This window comes from Phocoena phocoena, chromosome 11 (genome assembly GCF_963924675.1).
Source record: "Phocoena phocoena chromosome 11, mPhoPho1.1, whole genome shotgun sequence".
Taxonomy (NCBI): domain Eukaryota; kingdom Metazoa; phylum Chordata; class Mammalia; order Artiodactyla; family Phocoenidae; genus Phocoena; species Phocoena phocoena.
The window spans coordinates 26,393,006-26,415,579 of NC_089229.1; the positions used below are offsets into that span (position 1 = coordinate 26,393,006).

The following is a 22,574-nucleotide window of genomic DNA, read 5'->3' on the forward strand; positions in this document are numbered from 1 at the left end:
CGGACTAGCTATTAGTAAGCCTCCCCGAGCCTCAGTGTACCCATCTGTAAAGCAGGTTAGTAATAGTCCCTGTCTCGTAGGACCACTGTGGATAGAATGAGCTGAAATGAAGGGAAAGGCAGAGGCCAGCACCTGACACAGCGTAGGGGCTCCGTAAACATTGGCTGTTATTGGTTCTCACTGCTACCCCCGTCCCTCTCAAGTCCTAGCCAGTCTAAAAGTCTTACTGCAGAAGCAGCAGCATGCACTCCCTTCCCTGCTGGGTATGCTGGCCCGGTTACGTTCTCCTCACTCTCCAGGTCTCAGCTAAGTCACTGCTTCCTGCAGGAAGCCTTCTCGGATGCTCCGAGTCACAGCACTATCACGCCGTGTTGCAGTAACAGTGCTAGTATTAGTAGCAGTAAGGTGTTGCCTTACTCCTCGTCTCCTCTTCCCTTTCCACCCCTTCTCTCCAGGGCCATAGGCTCCGTGAGGTCAGAGACTTGGCCTTTGTTCCTCTCGCGTGCAGCCCCAGCTCTTAGTGCAGAGTAGACGCTCAACAAAGATTTGATAATGTTGCTGAATGACTCCCAGTCTGCCGGAGTGTTCCGAAACCTGCCCTGCGTCCCCTCTCTGGTTCTGGGCAGGCTTCTCGGGCACTCAGCTCTCTGACAGCTCACGTACTCCCCTCACCCACCTCAACACTCACCCAGCACGTGGGTCAGAGGCCAAGGAGGCATCGCTGAATGTTTCAGACAAACAGGAAATGGAGATCTTCTTCAGAAACCAAGGACCCTACACAAAGTTCACTGGGTCAATGATGAACAGCAGTGCAACTTAGAACTTTTAGAGGCTCTGTTCAGTGTCAAGCTGAACAGTACCTCTTCCACTGAACAGGCCAGAGAATCTGGTAAGGGTGAAGCTTCCGACCTAAACCGCAGGATGGAGAGTGACTGGGTTACATGAAAATCGCAGCTCTGGGAGAGGGGGTACCGGGAAATGAGCAGACCACGAGCAACGAAGGAAAACTTCTGACCCAGAAATAAGCAACCTGCAAATGATTCCAGAAAATGGGTGAGAGTCTTGTAATAAGAATTTATGTGGTCCTGGAGATGATCTAATCCGGTTAGGGTTGGGGATGAGGAAGGAGCTGGTGGGTGCTAAATCTTTTCCTACCTCGTAGTGGCCAATGGTATTTAGCTTGGTTATTCCATCTTCAAGAATCACAGAGGAGCTGTCAATATCCAGAAGCTCTTTGTGTCGTGTGCCCACTTGAAGCTCTGGGAATAAAAAAAAAAGAAACATGACAATGAGGAATGTAAAATGCTACCCTGTCACTTTTGCAATTATTATTTATGTTGCTAATTGGCTAAAACAAATAAAGTGGTTTGGAAGGCATATCAGCCAGACTGGTAGCCTGACTTCGGTTTTGTTTTGTGTTTAGGGCTCTGACGTGTAAGACCACTTTTCCCTGAAGCTTTTACTCTGAGGCTAAGCCTGGAAATAAAGCCAAAGGAAGACAAAATAAGGCATCCTCAGAGAGACTCAGCTCTTCAGAAAATTCCAAAAGCAAACTTGTATGCCCACACCTGTGTGTTCACAAGCAGGTGCTCTGGGAACTATCTTCCGTCGGTCCCCGTGTGCGGTGCGCTGGTGGGCTCGTATGCCAACGCCATGGGCTTCAACTCCTTTACAGAGGTTGCCAACTTGTGCCCTAGGGTCAGAATGTGGCCCATGGATGTGGGTTTTTTTCTTGTTGTGAACCTGCACCATGTTTCATTTATTATTATTCTAATAATAATATGTCAATTCAGCACCAACATTTAAAGATTGGAAGATTGCACATAAAAATTAGGACCTGTGATTTCTCTTTTAAAAAACTGGATCATCTGGTAACACTGACCACACCGGCCCCCGTGGCAATCATGGGCTGAAGCTAAGTAGCACTGCCCCCTTACGTGGCAGGTGTCTTTCCCCAGTTAAGTCGGGTCCCACCATTTCCCGTTATCCCAGGTGGGCTGACACCCCTTATTTATAACTTCCTGCCCCTCTGGGCATTGGAGTTTGTGAGCCTCTGCTATAAGAGATCTCAGCACAGCTGCTTCTCGTATTGGATTTTAACACAATTTATGGCTGGTTTCTAAGGCTTTGCCTTAGTTTTCTGGGGATAGCCGCGGAGGTAGTTTGGAAGATGAGCAGACATGCAGAAGCCATTTGCCATCAGACTATAACGGGAAGCTTCTAGTGGGCTTGTCCTGCTCCCTGCCTCCACTACATTGGAGGCCAGGAACACCTGATGGGCACAAACCCTGGATGGTGTGAGGATACTACGGACCAGGCAGCGGCAGGACTGAGGCCACCGGGCCGTTTCCCCATAGTCCTCGGCTCCAAGCGGCCACCTCCTCGGTAGTCAGAGCAATACTTCGAGATGTAGGCTCAGGGCAAGGAAGTTGATGGCCCTGGGTCACGTCATGGTTTCCTGGCTGGGGCTGCCCTTTGCCCCCTGCGTCTACTCAAATGAGCTCACGTGGTCTTGAAGTGCCCAATAGTCCAGCCAACCGAAGGAAGCAGAAGAGAGGTGGCTGAGAGGTGCTTTAGTGGCCTTGCTTTCCTTGAAGCCAGGTCTTGGGGTTGCAACACATTTGCATGGTTTCACTCAAATGTGCCGGACCCCGCCCACAGGCTTCTCGCAATGGCCTTTCAGCAGAGAGTCTGACTTAGAGGGCCTGGTGGGATGATTTTAATTGCCTGCTTCGTGGAGGCTACAACTGTACATGGAAGAGAGATGAACCTTGTTATGCTGTCTGTCACTGTTGGCGATTTTACTCTTTTTTCCTGTCCCATTATCTGCTATAAAATCCCACGACAGTCTCCTGGGAGGGCTGCGTGGAGCTCAACTTTAAAATGTTGATGAACATCTGAGTGAAGTGGAGCCCTGTTAGCTCGCTCACGCATACGCTCGCCTTTGCAGTACACCCACAGAGCCCGAAAATGAATTCAGACCAGATGCTGTTTCGTGTTGGGGGAGGAGGGAGACTATACTTAATGCAGGATGTGATTAGCAGAGAGGAAGATGACCTTTCTAGCCTTCACACCCAGAGTCTGAGCCACCCGCTAATGACACACTCAGTGTCACAACAAACAAATCAAGTGCCAATGTGAAATACAACACATACAGAGGGCCTGAGGTTGACACCTTTCCGTACTTCTTGGTGCAAGGTGAATTCATTTGGTCTCAGGGTTAGCAATCTCATGAATCTGATTTACAAACATAATATTGAAGAAAAAACAAAAAACAAAACAGCATCTCTGAAGGATCCTGCTTCCTAGGAAAAGGAGTCATGATACCTGTGGGAGAACCATGCAGTCTCCTGGCCTCCAGACATGCCCTTTGGGAACAACCCAGGCTAGTAAGCTTCACCAAACAGAGCTTACATGCGGGGGGCCAGAAAGGAAGGAAGGTGGAAGGGATGCTCATCAGGGAATCGGGACAAAATAGCTCCCGTATCGCCTTACCAAGACCAATTTCATTCAGCTGAAGTCCATAAGGAGAGCCGTTTTTGCTTAGGAATGCTTGGAAAATCTTTTCCTTGGCTTGACCTATGGTATCACAATCAAGAACATTGACTGAAATATTCCGACAGACATCTGCACTCTCATTTTCTGGGATTTTTTCAAAGGTGACGGTTAATGCCTGCAAGATACAAACAGGTTTCCAAGTCTATTAGATACGTGCAATCTGAAAGGCATTCGTCAAAGACACAAACCTTGGCGAGTCCCACTAATACCTCTGACAGCACATTAGCAAACACCATATCGCATTATACCACTTTAATCTTTTTTCCATAATCCATTCTTTTCAGGGATAATGGAAAGGAAAACAGAAAGGTAAAACTCTCATTACAGAGCAAGCATTGAATAAATATATCTGAGAGTAAAATATATATATATATACACACACACACACACACACACATAAATACTCTAAAAACAGTGATTTCTAATTTCATCCTCAAAAAAGAAAAAAATTGGAAAGCTTCCACAGTAGATGAGGGCAGACTGGCGACTATCTTTTTCATTACAGGACCACAGAGTCCTAGTAGCAAACTTCCAGGTGACAGGAGAGGTTATGAGGTCTCCGTATTGATCATGCCGAAGAGGTCACTTTATAATATGCAGCATTAACTACAGTAACGTGCCTCTCCCCCTCCACTTTCAACTGCTTCAGCCAGGCAGTTTCTTGAGCTCTCACTAAAACACTGAGATCCCCACCCTGTACTATAATTCTTGCATTAATTACATTTCAGTGCCATTACTTATGGTTTTGTCAGTTAACATCCTCCCCAGTGCGGCAAAACCTCAGAATCAGTCTAATGGGAGAAGTAAGGCCTTGGTGAATGTGTGAAAACACAGAACTAGGGAATGTTTCAAAAGGAATTTAAGAGCAATTTCAGGTTTACTTTGCCTAAGAATAAAGAGATCTAAAACAACAAAGTTACATACTCAGGATCCTTGGGGGAACTGATTCAGGGAAGTGCTGAGAGTATTTTGAAATTAGCACAATATACAGTTTAGATTCTAAGCCACCCTGGTAATCATGGAGCCAGAGGGACCTGGGTGTGGTGTGAAATGCACGATTATTTCGTGTTTTTGAGCCTGGCTGCAGTGAGGGAATGTAAAGTGATTAACTAATGGAAATGTTTAAAAAATGAAAACACAAATAATGTGGAAAATGGGGACCCTTAGGGTTAACTCAACTTTAAAATGGGTATAAGAATAGTACCTGGTCTCTAGTGTTTCTATCGAGATTAAATAAGATCACGCACGCCAAAGGCTTGGCACGGGGCAGGCTGCGGGGAAAGGCTCGACGGTGATGATAACAGTAGTGATAAAAGGGGTGTTATTATTCCATATAACTTATCACTATGATTATTGTTAGTATTAGTATGCCTTCATGTGGAAACAGACTCAGGCGGCCTTGAGCAGCTGGGACCCTGACTCCAGTGTCTGCCTCAGGAGATAGGACTTAAGGACCCCAGACACGGAGAAGGGGCTTCTGAAGCTCCGGGGAGGTGCTCAGAGGCACGCCTTCTTTTTACTGCCTTTACATCTTGCCTCTCCAATCCAGTTTATAATTAGACGAGCGTAAACCTTGGTGCAGTCCTCACCGAGTTTCAGATGAAACTCCGAATCAGTGGAGGCTGGAGTCTGAGGTTAAGTGGTGGTCTCGGTCTGGCCTGTGAGAGTTTCTTTTTTCTGGGACAGAGAGTGGCTCCCTTGCCTGTTCTCAGAGCACACTGGTGTTCTGGGCCAGTGGCTCACTGGGCAGGGGTGCGGGACTCCTGACTGCTAGCAAACACTGACGTACTGGGTGGGCGAGAAGCAGAGAAGCCTCAGGCCAGAGCCCTCTCCTCACCTCCTTTTTTAGTGACATTTATTGGCACCCTGCCGAACACATTTCAAGACACGATTCTTTTAATCTTCCCAATATCCTGGGGCAGGAGGGTGTATTATTATTATACCCACTTTTTGAGTGAGGAAACAGAGGCCTGTGCCTCTAGGGACCCGGCTTGTAAATGGAGAGCCAGGGGTGGCAACTTGAACCACTCAGCTTCGGTCCCTCCCACCCCCTGGGCCCTCCCTCCTCCTCTCTGTCCCACCTACAGCCCAGGAACCCTCTGGACCGCCAGGAACCTTAGATCAGACTATAACCAAAGTCCTAAGCTGCATTCCCTGCACAAACGGGGTTCCTGGAGGGGCAAACATCAGTCCTGCCCTGTACGGTCTGAGTATACTTGCCCGTGTCTCCCTGTATTTCTCTACGAGTTGGTCTCGCCAGTAGCAGTAGTGGCGGTTAAGCTATTTCACAGGGCTTCCAAAGATAAAGACAAATGAAAAGGCCCTTTTAATCAGGGCTACAGCGATCCCAGCCTGTTTAGTAGTTTTACAGGTATTTGCGAAATAACATTCTGTGACTACCTAAAGGGCACTATTGTCTTCAAAAAAAACACCTCTTTACAGGCAATAAATGTTCTCCTTTAAAACATAACCAAAAGGGAAAAAAAACCCTTAACTGGATGTAAAATAATGTAAATCTGCCACTGCCTTCACAGCTAGATGGGTGGGAAAAAGGTAAAATGGCATTTTATAGAGTCCACAGGGAATTCTGAGAGTAAATTCAGACACAAATTGATTTGTGTTCATTTTTTATGCCGCTAACGCTTAGCGCCCCAACAGCAATTTCTGAATGTGTAAGAGTAGCGGGGGGATCTCAGAGCAGGCCCTGCCTCTTAACCCGACCCCCAGGCTTGAAAAGCTCACGCCGGGCCTCTCTGTTCCCCCATCAAGGAAGATCCCCACAGAAGTGCCACCTCCCCTTCAAAACCCACTTAACCAGAGTCCTTCCTGTGTGCTACTCAGTGTTAGGGGCCAGGGTTAGGAGAGACCGTAAGACGTGGTCCTCGTTCTCAGATGATTCACAATATACTTGGGAACCAAAGCACCGCCTCTGAAACAATATTCAGCCACCAGACGCAACTCTTTCACTCTCAGTAAGTGTCCAGAGAATTTGAGCAGAGAGGACAGGAGGGTTGAGGGTCCTCAGCACTGGCACCAGGCCACCTGGATCATCCCCTTCTCCTGCTAGCTAGCTGTGGGAGCGTGGGCAAGTCCTCTAACTCTTCTGAGCCTCAAAATTCTCATCGTTCTTATCTCGAAGGAGTGACAGGATCACTAAATCATGACATGTAATAATAGAAAATTAAGGAGTGCTTCCTGTGTGCCAAGCACCAGGACAAATGATGTGTATTAATATACATAAATTCATCTCAGGAACAACCCTATGACATATAATAGATTCTATCATTATTCCCATTTTACAGATGAGAAACTGAGGTACAGAGAGATTAAGTACATTGTACAAGATCACCCAGCAAGAAAAAGGTAGAAGCAGGAACTCAAGCTCCATGTTTTTAAATATTTGCTGAGCCTGCCTTTCAGAGCCTGAAAATGTTTTGTAAACTAAGCACGGTTCAAATCTATGGAATGGTGATTAATTTTCAAGACCCGCAAAAGGCTAAAGCATTCTAAAATGCACCCTGGTCTCTTCCCCCCAATTCTGCCCCTCTGTTAAGAGGAACTGCTCTGGCTACGAAAGTGTCAGCAAAGCTGGGGCGACAGATATGGTTGACTGTACAATCAGCAGCCATCTCTCTTCCTTCTTCTGGTGGCAGCTCTCTTCTCCTCATTCACCAGGGACTGGTCATGTAACCCAGTCCCGGCCAATGAAACATAAAGGGAAAGCATTTCTACAAAAGGAGAGAGCAGTGCTTAGAGCTGTGGCGGCTATTTTGTGACTAAGAGGAAGGGCCAAGAGGAGCAAGGAGATGGTGACCCAGAGCCCTGACACTGCTGAGTACATGGACCTACCTTAGGGCTGCTAACCTCCAGACTTCCCGCTCTAAGTGCAATTCCATGCTCTTAGGATTTCACACACCAATAGTCATATTTTCTCTTACTTACATCTGCCTGCACCCAATCTGACAAGAGCTCATTTTGTTGACGCTGAGGTAGATAAAGTCATTCATTGATACCCACCTACTTTCATTGATACCCACCTACTTGGCACGTACTGTGTGCAGAGCACTGCAGGTGATATACAATAGAAGCTGGCACTGATCCTGCCTGGGAAGTATGTGAAGACTGATACAACAACTGTGGGATATACACGACAAATTCTAATACCAGAAAGAAAACAGTAGGTACAGATGGAGTGCTTTAGAGGTTCAGAGAGATATTACCTCTAGCTTGGAGGAGGGTTTTCAAAGGGAGAGAAATCAAGGAAGGCTGCATGGAGGAAGGGCCACTTGAACTGGGTCTGGAAAGGAGCAACATGTACAACAGTACAGGAGGAGGCCTCTGGACCATGGAGATACTTGGCTTCAACTCTTATTAGACTGATGTGCAGCAAGCTTCAATCTCTTACTCAGGCTATGAGGTTAGGAAGTCTAGATAAAGAATCCCATTTCCTTTGGGGAGAATAGAGAGAGGGTAGAGGACTTGAAGAACCATGCTTGCCTTTCCAAAACCACCACCTTCCATGTCAGGGAGAAGCCCTGTACTATTTACAGAAACAAAAGCTGAGGGAGATAATACAATTTGAGGTTTCTAATAGTGATAGCCAACACTTACTGAACACTCGCCATGTGCTGGGCGTGCTTTGCTAATTCATTGAATCCTCACAACTGCTGTCTGAAGTGGGCGCTATTACTAGTGTCATTTAACAGATGAAGAAGCTGAGACACAGAGATTCAGAAATGTGTCCAAGATCGCGGAGCTGCTGAGGGTCATAACTAGGATACGTCCACACTCTTAACTGCAGAGCCGAAGGCCAGTCGAGGTGATAAACTTCCGAAGGGCAGTCCCAATCTGCCTGAGGTTCTCAATAAACGCTATCCAAGCAGACAGGCTGGACACAGCAGAGGAGGCTCCACCTCCTTACCTTGGCTGGCATGGGACCCCGTGGAACCCACTCAATCTGGAGCACCCTGTGGCTTGGGCCCCACTGACAGGAATTTTTATGGGGCTCACGTTCACCTAGAATAAAGACGACCTTTCCCAGCCTCTGCTGCAGCTCGGTATGGCCACGTGATTAAGTTTAGGTCAATGAAATTAAGCAGATGTGTTATGTGGCAGCCCCTGGGAAACTTCCTTAAAAGACAGCTGGTGACCGTCGGTCAACTTTTCTATAGCTCAGCATATGTCCTGCTGGCTGGAATGTGGAAGGAGGCTGGCAGGGGGCAAACACCTTAGATCATGAGGTGACCTCAGGACAGCAAGAGAGGAGCTGGGGTCTGCGAGGACATCCCAGCAGAGGCGCCCACCAGTGCTGGGCTGCCCACCTCAGAACTTCATGTGGGAGAGAGAGAAACTCCGCTGTTGCTTCAGCCACAGGTATCTTGGGTCTCAAGGAACAATGGATTCAGGAACAATGCCTTCTCTATTATCAAGAAGGGTTCTTAGAAGGGCAAGGCTATCTTGAAGGCACAGGGACCAAAGCCAGAGAGAGGACCGGACTGGAAGGACCCGGTCCTTTGCAGCAGGTCACAATCCAGCCCTTTTAGATGTGCAGGATTGCAGTCCAAGTTAGCTGGGCAGGTGTGTCATTGTGGTCTCCTGTTCACATCTGTCCGGTGGGATATTGTCTGCTATAGGTTGTAAAAGCCCACACGTAGGGGTTATGAGTAACATTTTCAATAGTAACATAAGCTTTTAATGACAATGGATACAGCTAATCAACTGCCCTGCATCACCCATCATCAATAACCAACCAACCAAATAACCAACCAATGGTGAGGGGACAGTTTCTGCTTCAACCATACTGTTGATAAGAAAAACAGCTCAGACGGGAAAAGCTATTATAAATAAATAATGAGTACCTACTCCGTGGCATGATGGCTAGACATCTTACAGATATTATTTCCTGACCTCATAAAAAATGTACAAGGTTAGGGTTTAATTAAAGTAATCCACTTGTTTAAAGATGAGGAAACAGGTTTAGAGAGGTTGAGTGACTTGCCCAAGGTCACACAGCCAGTTTGTAACACGGCTGAGCCTGGATTCACACCCAAGACGGTCAGACTCCAAACCTCACCTCTTCTGAGCTGAACAACACAGCACCCCGACATACAACCACATTCCTGCTTCACTAGCAGCTTTACCCGTGGGCCCTTCACACAACTTGGCAGTTTCAGGCATTGGGGAGGTAGAAAAAACAAGCTGCAGAGGGCTAAGAGGACACATCAAAAGCAGGGGAAGAGGCATTGCCCCACATTTTCCCCAGTTCAGTGGGGAAAGGATGATGCAGCTACCTCATTAACTCATCAGCCATATTCTTAGCTAATAAGGGCAGGGGTGTTGCTGCATCCTTTCTGTAATACCTTCTAAAACCTACAAATCAATTTTAAAAGAATTTATTACAAGCCAGCGACTTTATCATAGACGGTCTGAGGCCAATAATTGCTTTCGTTAAATAAAACCCATAAAATACATTTCGAATTTCACTGCAGAGCCAAATGAAGGTCAAGAGAAAAGTCTGGTTCTTATACTAAACTGAACTAGAGAGAAGAAAACCACTTCCAGAAGTTCAGTAGAAGCAGCAAGAGCCCAGAGTTAGAAGTCCAAGTCTCAGAAAAGCTTCTGACCTGAGGTTTTTCTCAAGCTGAGTCAGCCCTGGGACACTCTACCAGCCGCCCCTCTAATGCGGCTCTTGCAGGCCCGACCTCCCCTCCCCCACCCACCTTTTCCTTTCCCCACCAAAGACTGAGAGCCCCACGCTTCCTGGGTCAGGGTATTTAACCCCCTGACAGAATACTGAGGGAGAAAGGCCTTTTCCATTTTGAAGAAAAAAATGAAGTTAATGGAGAGAATTTCCTCAAATTTAAGCTTCTCTCACCAGTCTTATACACTTGCTAGCATTTACTAACACTTGTTCATGCAAAAATCAAGTGAGAATCTGTCCAATTTAGCCCAAAATGATTGATTCCAGTATTTTAGGTTTAATGTATTTCACAGTTTTCTGGGTTTTTTGGCAGAGTGCCCATAAGTTTCAGCTTTGTGGATAGTGGTGAGGCATTTCCACTGCTGTGTCCCTAGAAGGAGAGGAAACAGGCCAAGATTTTTGGGGGTGAGCAGGAGAGTGGATTCTAGGGTTTTTTTTCTCTATTATGTCAAGCTCTAGATTAAGGGATGGCAAAATTTCTGTAAAAGGCCAGATAGTAAACATTTAGGACTTTGAGGTCTGTATCATCTCTATTGCAACTACTCAACTCTGCCACTGCAGCAGGAAAACAGCCACAGACAATAGTGAATGAATGGGTATGGCTGTGTGCCAATAAAACTTTATTTATAACAATAGGCAGCAGGGCCACATTTGACCCACAGGTTGTTGTTTGCTGATTCCTGCTCTAGATAACAGTAACTTCAAATGGAATGCTGACCTTGACAATGCCATAAAAGACAAATCTAAAACAATGCCTTGGGCTTCCCTCGTGGTGTGTGGTTAAGAATCCGCCTGCCAATGCAGGGGACATGGGTTCCAGCCCTGGTCTGGGAAGATACCACATGCCACAGAGCAACTAAGCCCGTGCACCACAACTACTGAGCCTGTGCTCTAGAGCCCACGAGCCACAACTACTGAGCCGGCACTCTAAAGCCCGCAAGCCACAACTACTGAGCCTGCACTCTAAAAGCCTGCAAGCCACAACTACTGAGCCCGCGTGCCTCGAGACTGTGCTGTGTAACAAGAGAAGCCACCGCAATGAGAAGCCCGCGCACCGCAACGAAGAGCAGCCCCCTGCTCTCTGCAACTAGAAGAAAGCCCAGGCACAGCAACGAAGACCCAGTGCAGCCAAAAATAAATAAATAAAACAAATTTTATAATAAGTAAATTAATTAAAAATGCCTTTATCTCCACCATGGTTTGCTATAAAAGTTACCATTCTCTGAGGGGAACAAGTATACATAAGAATCCTTAACGATGAAGTAACAGAGTCATCTTTGAGCCATAAAGAGGAAAATTAAGTACGTGTGTATTTAGGTAACGAAATTATTTTCTAATCCCAAGACTATGGGTGTGAGAAGAAAGAATATGAAGAGGAGAATCATTTAAAGCACTCATTTAAGGTTAATTTTTCATTTTCCACTGCCTGCCGTCAAGTAGGATGACTTACCTCAAATGATTATAAAAAATGGTTTCGCTTCTCTGATCAGAAGCTCAGAACAGTAACTATGGAGTTAGTAATGGTTTCAGTATTATTGCAAGTCATAATGGAAATGATTTGCACTATGGTAGAGAGAAAAAGAAAAACAAAGCTCAAGAACTGTTAATTAACTTTACTCTTTCTCCACAAATGCTAGGAGTATTAAAAACAAGATTGCTGAAGTGCAAACATCAGGGTTTAATGAACAATGGGATGTAATTGAAGTAACAGAGAATGACTTAATCGGGACAGTGGGTTGTTTAATTATGGGGATAATGGATCTTCTGAAAGGACAAACTAAATGGAACAGAAGGAGCTGGGGAGTGGAGGGCCCAGCGGCCGCGTTGAAGGAAGCTCGCAGATGAGGAACTCTTGCTAGGGATAGCTAGGGCTGTGTCAGAGGTGAAATATTAATATTTTACAAACCAGGACTGTCCGCAACGTGGTAACTAGTGGGGGAAAAGGCTAGTGTGGGCTGGTGGAAACGTTCAATAAATCATAGCAGAGGCATCAAGATTTCTGTAGGCGAGTATCTGTGCTTTTCCAAGACTTTCTAATAATCTTAAAGACTTTCTCATAGATATGAGAATGAGGGCAATATTATGTTTGTCAGAACACTGTTTCCCAGGGCGCCAAGATGCTATCTCTGATACAGCCGATTGGCAGGCTCATTTCCTGGGTTTAAGAGTTCAAAAAACCATTTCTCGCTTAACGTTGATTATAAGTCAACCTTCTCTTGCTAATTCAGCACACTTGCCATGAGTTATTGGGTTTTCTCATCGCCTCCTGCAAGTGAAGCCAATGTCCTTTCTCCCATGTGGTACACTTTCCCGGAACTGAAATCCTCAACCTTCACTCGCTTCTCCGAAGTTTCGGGCGATCCGCTCCAGAACGACTCTCTAGACACAGCCCACCCTAAGGGAGAGCCCGAGATTCTTCAGCCACAAAATCGAACGTGCCTAAATGTTTGCAAAGGAGGAAAAACCTTAGAGCAATAGGGCTTATCTCTCTTCTAGCTGTCAACTCGGAATCCCTGGATGTTAGAGGAGTCGTGTGTGTGTGTGTGTGTGCGTGTGTGTACAAACCCTCCCCTGATGCTCCTAGCCCGGAGCAGGAGAACGTAATGGCAGTTTGCCTCACTGAACACCAGCCTGCAGTGCCTTGCTGGCGGAGGATGGTTTCTTCTGGCCCTAGAGGAAGTGACTTTATGGGGCTTTGCTTACATTTAAGAAATTTTCCTCCCAGGGTACAGCAAACAAAGAATTACTTCTTGGAGCCCATGTGTTAGTATAATGATTTCATGTATAAGCAATTGGCATGTTGCCTTTATGTTCTAGAAAACACCCCACACCTCAGGGAGAACACATCCTAATTTTAGAGAAGTGAAACCTGACTTTTAGGCTGTTAGATGAGGCGCTGTGGTTTTCACCATTTAGCCAAACAGGAGTTTCGGGGCCTCTTTTTAAATGTGTCCCAGCCATGGTACCAGGCTCTGTCATTTCAAGTTGTTTGGGTGGCTGCTCTTGATTTTTTTTCCCTGGCTTTTTTTTCCTTGAAAATATTTACACACAAACACACACACACACACACACACACACAATCGAGTTTGTTCTCCACACCTTGGTTTTCAAATACATAAACCATCTCAGCAAATTTAGAAAGTCAAGACTTCAGACCACTGGGTGTGCATGCGTGGGGAAGGGGGGTAAAGTGAGAAAGGGCAGGGGGAGGTGGGAAAGAGAGGAAGGAAGAAAATTTAAAAGATGATGGTTAAGGCTGAGGGGACTTGCCTGAAAGGAAATGAAAAACCTTAAATTTTTTATATCGACCTGCTAACATTTTGTCACACAAGCACAGACCGGATCAAGCTTCTCTGGAGCTTCCAGTATAACCATCCACCATGAAAGAGGTTTGGGGCGGGTCCAATGAAAGGCATTAAAAATCAATTTCAAAGTCAAGGGCCCTAGAAACAAGTGGCCCACCCCTCTCCCAGTCTCAACGCCATCTACCGGCAAATCCGTGTTCGGAAAGGAAGATTTATGTGGATTTCTAAAAACATAATTTTCCGTCAACCTTTTCCCCAGGGGCTACAAAGGAAAAAAAGAATCCGAGTGGACACAAATGTCTTCAGCATCAAGAAACATTTTGATGATGAGTTGAGTGTTAACAAATCAGAAACACATGGTCTTAATTGACTGTGAAGTAAATAACGTTTCAAAATGAAAGGGGGAAAAGTGTTCCGATGTAAAGCATTAGAAAGGACTCAAACCTCAAAAGTTGCTCCAGGCCTTTGAGTCCTCCCCACTCCCAGTTCCATCCTCTGCTCTCCTCTCCTTCCTGTGCGGGTTCGTGTTTTCATGAAAGTGAAACACTGCTGGATTCCCCTGACCTATATTCACTTGCAAATATTTCTCTTTGGGAACCTGTGGGGCTCCTAAAATGTCTCAAAGTAAAAGCATGAACACCTTCTGCATTAGGACCAAGGCCTGAGTTTGAAGACAAGACCCCAAATCAGTAAAAGGAGAGTCGATAGGCCCTGATGCAAGTTCATCATTTGTCCTCCAGGGTACCAGTGGGGTTCCTCCTGCAGGATGCACATTAGAATTACCTGGAGCATCTAAAACATCTATCCGTGCCTGGGCTCCCCCCCAAGAGATTCTGATGTAGTCAGTCCGGACAGAAGGCCCAGGCATGGGTCTATCTGGATCTGCATTTCTAACAAGCGCCCGAGGAGATTTGAATTAAATTTAATAACTCTTTACAGGGCACTCATGTGCCCGGCAATGGTCTAAGCACTTTACAGAATATCAACTCTTAATTCTCACAACATGCATGAGATAGGCAGGTACCATGATCATCATCCCCATTTTACAAGTGAAGAGACGGAAGCACAGAGAGGTTTCCAAACTTGCCCAAAGTCACACAGCTAGCCCGTGGCAGAGGCAGGATTCAAACCTGCCTGGCTCCAGAGTCCACACTCAGTAACAACTATATCAGTAGTTCTCCCTGTGTGGCCCTGGACCAGCGGCAGCTGCAGACAGCTCTTCAGAAATGCAAATTCTTGGGCCACACCCCAGACCTATGCAACTAGAAACCCTGGGGTGCCGCGTCACGACTGGCGTTTAATAAGCTCTCTCGGGGACTCTGATGCATGCTAACATCGGAGAACCACTGCACTCCACTCCCCCTCAGATACAGATGGGAGTAACAGACAGGAGTCAGACCTGGTGACCTTCTGCTCCGCCTCCCACCTTGTGGATGGCGGCTAAGCATGTGCCATCTTCAGTGGAGGGTCAGCTCCATCCAGCGGTGACCGAGGACTCGAAAGAGCTGATCTGGGGACTCTTCTCCCACGAGAGGACACAACCGTAACACAGCCTACAGCACCATGGTGCCTCCTCCAATTAGGGGATGAATTCTTCCAGGATGACACCGCAGTGCTTGCCATCCAGAGCAAAGCCGCAGGAGCCTCGGCCCCTTAACTGAGCAACACAAAAACCCCGCTGTAATTTTTTCCTCCTTCCCCACTAATGAGATTGTGAAGCAGCCCGGAATCTCTGCAAAAGCTAAAGATCAAACCAAAATACAGCAATCCCTTTTCCAAGTCTCTGTTAACAGAAAAGCACAAAAAAATCCTAAGTAATTTTGGAGATACTTGCCATGCTTGGCTCTCTCTCTCTCAAATTCCTGAATGTGCAAAAAATTGGTCTCTTTTCCTTTAGGAAAGGAAGAGAGTGGGCGGGTGGAGTGGGGACGGGTGAAAAGGAAGATCTTAAATGGGTGAAACCCTCCAGCAGCCAAGCAATCATCTTCCTGTCGTGATTTACAGCATTCCTCTAAAAATATCTGTGAGATCACAGAACGCTGAGTGCATGACACCAAACATTTGTAACTAATCCATGAAAATAAAGTAAGGGCGTCATGTTGCAGGGGGAACACAGTGGAATTTGTCTTGTGTTATCGTTCTAAAATAAGACGGCCTCAATTTGGTTGAAATATATCTTCACACATTGTCTTCCAGAGCAGAGCCGTTTGAGAAATTCTGATTGCAATTATAAGCGCTGAGTAGGGAGTGCTTTGCAGTTCCTTTGCCGATGCTGAAAGCTATAAACCATCCTGATATTAAAATCTTCGGAAATGGAGGAGCACCCCAGGCATCATGACAATACTTTCTCCCCCAATCCGAGTAATTAAAATCTATTATGTGAACACGTGTTAATATTTTATCAACTACGGTTTTAATAAACTGAACGTATGAGGCCTCCTGCGGTAGGAATGATCATTTCAAAGCGACGCTTCCCAACCCACCCTCTGCCCCACCAGCTTCATCGTAGACTCACCACGGTGCTGAATTCCGGAACCTGCCACAGCAGCCAGTCCTCATTAAGCGTGTACAGGGCTTTGCAAGTGATGACATCGACGGGGCCCTTGTTTATCTTCTGGTTCAGAGTCGTCACCAGCAAATAGAACGGTTCTCCAACAGTCTCCTTGGAAAAGACGCAAAAGTGACAGTTAGCTTTCGGCAGAATCCACTGTACTCTCCAGAGAATCAAAGTTTCAGTTTATGGCCCTACGACAGGAGACAGGAGGCAGTGTTTTCTAACAGTCAACACGCACCTCCCAAGAAAATACACTTTGCTCCACTTAGGACTAGGAGCAAAACTCAGGAAACTGCCTCTTCTCCCCCAACACGCACGCGACATCGCACACGCGCACACACACGCATGGCACTTACAGAGCTGATCATTCTTTTATGCTTAAGCTTCTCTAAGAACAGCTGGTAGAGATTTAACCTTTCTTTACGCTCCTATTTAACTGCCCTTTTTTTTTTTTCAGCGCGCTAAAAATAAATGGCATGTAAAAAAATGCAGAACGATTAGCCTTGGTAACCAGAATAAACATAAAAGCATTTTATACATTTACCTAGGAGGAAGCTTTTGAGTGTGGACAGCTTCTCACGAAGGAAGTGGCCTTCAGTTGCAGTCTGCAGCCTCCTCTCCTGACCGTGAGGCGGCCAGCCCCGGGGTCCTTCCCAGACCCAGCCTGCAGAGTCCCACCCAGGCGCCTTTGCTGGTACAGGCCACAGTGTACCCCACCTCCTTCCCCTGGGCCAGAGCCGATTCCAGATCCTTACTCTAAGGATCTTCCCGAGCATCTGGCCCATCCTGATGACTTCCTTCTGAACCTTTTTCTGGACCAGGGGTGGCCACCCCTGCTGTTATTGAAACGCCTGAAATCTGTAGCCACTTCGCGCTTGAATGGACCCTGAGGAGCCCAAGTGGGAGGCTTGTGTGTTCCTGCTTTCATGCAGCCTCTCAAAGCATGTCGCCCTGGCTTGACGATCCATCGTGCAGTATTTGCTAAGTAAATAAACCCTCTGTAATCAAAAGGACATTAAAATGAATTTAAGGGGGAAGAAGAGCCAGGCCCAGAACCAGGAAGTCCAACTGCCTCAGTGATGACGAGAAGCCAGCCACATGACTAGGGCTTGAAGCACCAGTTTACAAAGTCAAGCTTCACAGCCAATGCATCTGGCTTGGAAAGGAGGGTTCCACTGGCTCTCTCACCTGCTTTCCCTTGAAGAGGTAAGCTAAGACGTCTTTGAGGTCTCTTGGATCCCACCCCTACCCGCCCCGTACCATCCTCTATACTGACTGCAAAAGCACAGCCCTCCCTGGTCCCCGGCTTCCTGTCACTCCTCTGCTGCTCTCCCTGCCACTGGGGCCCTGTATCACTTTCCTCTCCCCTCCTGACATATCCTGGAGTCGCTTCCTTACTGCAGGACAGGGTTGGAATGTTCAAAAATTCCCCAGGTGGGGAGAGCGCTGGGACTAGAACATGACATTTCAGTTCTTATGAGAAACTTCCTTTATTTAGAGGTTCACAACCACACTGCTCTCATCTCTCTCCCTCCACCCCCTTAGGTAATATCCCGACCACAAACCTAGAGCCTCACTTCTCTCTTTGCTTCCAGCCGACATCAGAGATGGGGGTAAGCGCCCTTGGGAGGGGGCTGGAGGCACCTGCAGAGGTCGGCGTTTGGGGGCCGGTGGGCTCTTCTGGGCTGTGTGGAGTGACAGCTCCAGACTCGATGGCTCTGTGGTAAGAATTCTCCACAAGAGTGCAGCTAGACTCAGATTAGTAACATCTCACCTGGCACCGTTACCCACACCCGTGGTTCTAAACCTGGATCATCATCGCCAGGATCCCTTGGGACTCTTATAAAGAATTCAGATGTCTGGGCCCTACTCTAGACATGGAATCTCTGGAGATGAGGCCTGGGCATCTGTAGTTTTAATGCCTGCCAGGGGATCCTGATGCATGGCCAGCTTAGGAAACGACGGAGCCACGACGTTTCTTTGTCTCCACTGAACACAAGTTCTAAGTTAGTCATACCTGCTGGCGGCTTAGGCATCTCATCAGACCAGGGTGCACACAGCTTCCCAGGGAGCCGGCCTGGGGCAGAGCCCCGTTTATGGAACTGACCCTGCCCTTCCCAGCCTGTGATGGGAATTAAGCTTGGCCCCTTCACCATCCTTTCCTTCGTGAGACCAGACTCTCTGACCATGGCTGAGCTTTAGGCTTCCGCACCTGTGATCTCATTCCAGCCCCAAGTCCCTCCCTAAGCCTGGAAGGAGGTAGCTGCCTTCCTGGGGAGGCATTAAGCCGGGTGGCTAAGAGCTCCCTGGTGCTGTCACACGAGCTATGGGATCTTCCTCTATGGGAGGAAGTCTTGTCTATCCTGTGTGCCCCAATTCCCCAGTATGCAAAACGGTCATAAAGGTTCTCACCTCATGGGATTCAGTGAGAAAAAGGAAGCAAAGCTCTTAGCATGGTGGCTGGCACATTCAATAAATGGTAGTTATTATTATTACTTGACCCACAGGGCCTTGGAGGCACAGCGGAGGAAGTTACCTGGAGGTCACAGCGCTCGTGGCACCCAGGCCGATGTTTGGGAGGATGGGTAGAGCAGGAGGGCCAGGCCGTCAGAGTCCCACACCCCTTGGGCACCTGGTTGGGGAGGTCCGGCCCTGCACGCCAGAGGGAATTATTCCACTGAAAACGAAAGTATCGCCGATGGGCCGAATGCCACTTCCTCCCAGGGAGCACGCTGGCCCCTCACCACCCCAAGTGCTCAAGACACTCCTGAGTCAGCACTGCAAAACCTTGACGAGGAATCCTCTGCTCAAGGGGGCCATTTGGACTCAGAGCGCAGATTCTGGGGACGCCTCGCCTTTTTAACGCCCAAGAGCAGCAAGGGCAAGGCTCTGACTAGCCTTCGAGGGCTCAGAAAAAGAATCACAAGGTCCCAGAGAAAGAACTGGAAAGGAATTTAAAACCAATGGCCAAGCGCCTCATTTGGTGGGTAGAGAACGGATGCCCAGATGGAAAGGGCCGTACCTGGAGCCACGCAGCAAGCTGGGGCCGAGATGAACTTACAGCCCGAACCTGCTGCTTCTAACCAAGAGTCCTAGGCCAGCGCTCCTTCTACTGCCCCCAGGTTCTCAAAGGCAGGGCGGTGCAATCACCTGCAGGAACTTGGAAACGTCGACTACTGCGCCCCACCCTGAGCTTCTGATTCAGTGGCACGGTAGGTGGTGAGGCAGGAGCTGCCTTTTGAGACTAAGACCCAGGAACTGGGTGAGGGTCCTGCTGCCTCTGTTTCGGAGCAGCTGCGGCTGAAGCTAGGATGGGGGGAGCCAAAAATATTCACCCCAGAAATAAGCGCTCCACATCTCCCCAAAGTGTATGATGATGTATTCCAAGTAAACAGCAAAGAAGGCAGATTTCATTAATCTTAATAAATAGGCATTGCCTTGGGAGAGAAAAGGGTTGGTTAAAAAAAAAAAGGTTGTGCATCTACTTGTAAGATTACATTAAACATTAAACTAAGCACAGTCTATTTAAGGCGCTGCTTTTTGGATCTAAACTTAAGTAGCACTGTTAAAACCTGTGGTATAGCAGTGTATCTTATTCAAACTTTAATTAGATTTCAGAACTAGCTACAAACACACAGTTATTCAGTTCTGCTGGAATCTGGATGGCTGGTGAAATTGAAGAAGGATAAGAACGTCCTGCACCAGGGGCCTCGGAGGGCTGAACGAAGCCTGGGTTCAACAGAACACACTTCTTTTCCTACTACTATTTCATCATAATAATGGGCATCATTTATGGAGTGCTTACTCAGTGCCAAGCAATTGCATACATTTTCTCACCAGTGCTTCAGAACAGCCCTAAAATATTCTTCCTCCAGTTGTACAGGTTATAAACCCAAGGCTCAGGCAGGTCAAGGAACCTGCCTGGGGCCTCTGGTAAGCGGTGGAGTCTAGATTCAAACCGGGCAGTGGGCTCCAGGGCCTATCCTCTTAACCAATGGAATATGTGCCAAGTCCACATTTGAAAAGATTTTAAGATTCAATTAGATTATAACCATGTTCACTTAACTGTAACAAAGTGAACTCAAGGGGCGGGCGGCTTTTTGGAGACTTGCTTTCATATGGGATAACTGGTTGGAATTGAACGTCATTAGCTTACAGAGAGCGTAGTGGTAGGTAAATGGCTATTTCCAAGATGCTTCAGGGGCCCTGAAAACAGTGTGTTTCCATCAGCATTTGAAATATGCCCTCCACTCAGCACACGTTAATTAACCGCGTGAAGGTGGATGCAGAAGTCAAGGGGTATAAAGTTTCAGTTATGTAAGGTAAGTTCTAGAAATCTATCGTACGACATTGTGCCAATAGATGACACTGTTTTGTACACTGAAAAATCTGTTAAGAGGGTAGGTCTCACGTTAATTGTTCTCGCTACAATAACATGTTTAAAAAGTCTTACTCGAGGAAATTCTAAATGAATTGTACTTGCCTAGGCCGGTTACCGCAAAAACAGATTTTATTTTCCCCTCCACGTGCTCCTAGTAAGGACCAAGACTAACAGTGGTTAAATGCTGACGCCACGGAGTGCTCAGGATTTATCCTGGCAAAGACATCAGCACCTGCTACAAACAGCTGCCTGTACAGTCTTAGCTCTGACGCCACCGAGGGGTGTGACACTTACCCGCAGAAAACCAGAAAGGCAGACGGACATCCAGTTTGTGAGGAGCTTCTCCACCACGGACTCTGTGCGTCTCAGCATGAGCTTAGGCTGCATGTTACTGCACTGCTCCATCAAGTCCCTGGTCAGCACCTCGAGGATGCTGGTTAGGTAGACCAGCTTAGTTTGCAGTGCAATGGTTAAGAAGGAAGCAAACAGACACCTATTTAAAAACAGAGCCTTGGTTACAACGGCCAAGACACGGAAGCAACCTAAGTGTCCATCAACAGACGGATGGATCAGAAGATGTGGTACATATATACAAGGGAATACTCTTCAGCCCTAAAAAGAAGGAAATCCTGCCGTTGGCAGCAACATGGATGGACCTTGAGGGCATCATGCGAAGTGAAATAGAGAAAGACAAATACTGTATGATCTCACTTATATGTGGGATCTGAAAAAAAAACGAAACAAACCTCAAACTCAGAAAGAGAGATCATATTTGTGGCTATCGTGCTGTACACCTTAAACCTATACAGTGCTGTATGTCAATTATATCTCAATAAAACTGAAAGAGAAAAAAAAAGAAGATATACAGATGATGGAAAAAAAGCATATTGAAAAAAAAACCAGAGTCTTGATTAAGCAGGTTAGTCATCAGCTGTGGCTTGCTCGGTGCTGACAGCAGTTTCCAAGGAAACCTGAGGGGTCAGGCAATGGGATGCTAACGGGGTGCTGCCCTGTGGGTGCTTTTTTTTAACATCTAAGTTTCAACTACCTTTGTCCTCGATCCATAAAAACCACACAGCAATGTTAACTTCCGGTCATTTTATATGGTTTTCAGCATTCTCTAGTTTACTTTAAACTAGAGCGGTAACAAGAAGTGAATGTCTTCCCTGAATTTTCAGGGTGTTTTTAAAAATAGAAAACAGCACACTTCTGCTTTTTGACTCAGGACTCATGTGTTTTCTTGGTATTGGGTTTTTTTAGGGTGCTTTTTGAGGGGGGGTGTCACATGTGTGTGTGTCTTCAAAATAGAATTTGTGTTAGAGCGTTGTGATCTGAAATGGAAAGAAACATCAGGACTGCATGGTGACCCAAATCAACCAGCCTCTGGAGAGATGCATGTCCTCAGATACCAAGCTCAGGTTGTAGTTCCGAAACAAAATGAGAGGCTCAGGTTTTATTCTTTCTACTTAATGGCTTTCAAAATATAAACAAATGGGCTGATACCTGTCCTTCACTGAAAAGTTCTTCTGCTTTTCAAGAGTGTGGATGACAGTAACAAGGAAACTTTTATTACAAATTAGGGCATCCAAAGCCGTGAGACTTTCATTCTTGTTGTTGGCATCTCTGTTCTGAAAAAAATATAACATAATATAGATAATATATAAACTTAAAGTTAGAAAGTAGATCCACAATGGGTTTTCCAAGACAATGAATTATTTAATATCAAATTCGTGATCCCAAAATACCCACAGTAACAATTCAAAGTAATAATGGAGATGATGATAACACTATGAAAGTCAGGCAGTCATGAGCGGAAAATGAAAACTTATAGACTTACATGCATATCTTCAGTGAAGATGTGTGTGAAGCCACCTGACTGAGAGGAAGGAGACACTTTTATTATTCATAACAACCAAAGGAAATGAAGAGTGTATTTTTGTTACAATACCTGAGTCCATTTTAATAAAGTAGAGACACTATTTGCTAATCTGAAGAGCCCCTGGGCTTATGTTCACAGCACATCTTCTACATAATAAATAATTGTTCAGCTCTCAAGAAACACCAGTGACTTCTGAG

At 46.5% G+C, this 22,574-nt stretch overlaps 1 protein-coding gene across 1 annotated transcript in view; it reads right to left on the reverse strand.

The window, feature by feature from the left end:
• PLXNC1 (plexin C1) overlaps positions 1-22,574 on the reverse strand; it is a 139,004-nt gene that overhangs the window by 17,608 nt on the left and 98,822 nt on the right. The window contains exons 18-23 of the mRNA XM_065887163.1: positions 22,336-22,374; positions 22,002-22,126; positions 20,793-20,991; positions 16,079-16,225; positions 3,496-3,673; positions 1,156-1,259 (exon numbers count right to left, since the gene is read on the reverse strand). Coding sequence (XP_065743235.1) covers positions 1,156-1,259; positions 3,496-3,673; positions 16,079-16,225; positions 20,793-20,991; positions 22,002-22,126; positions 22,336-22,374 — 792 coding nt within the window. The remainder of the gene's footprint in view (positions 1-1,155; positions 1,260-3,495; positions 3,674-16,078; positions 16,226-20,792; positions 20,992-22,001; positions 22,127-22,335; positions 22,375-22,574) is intronic.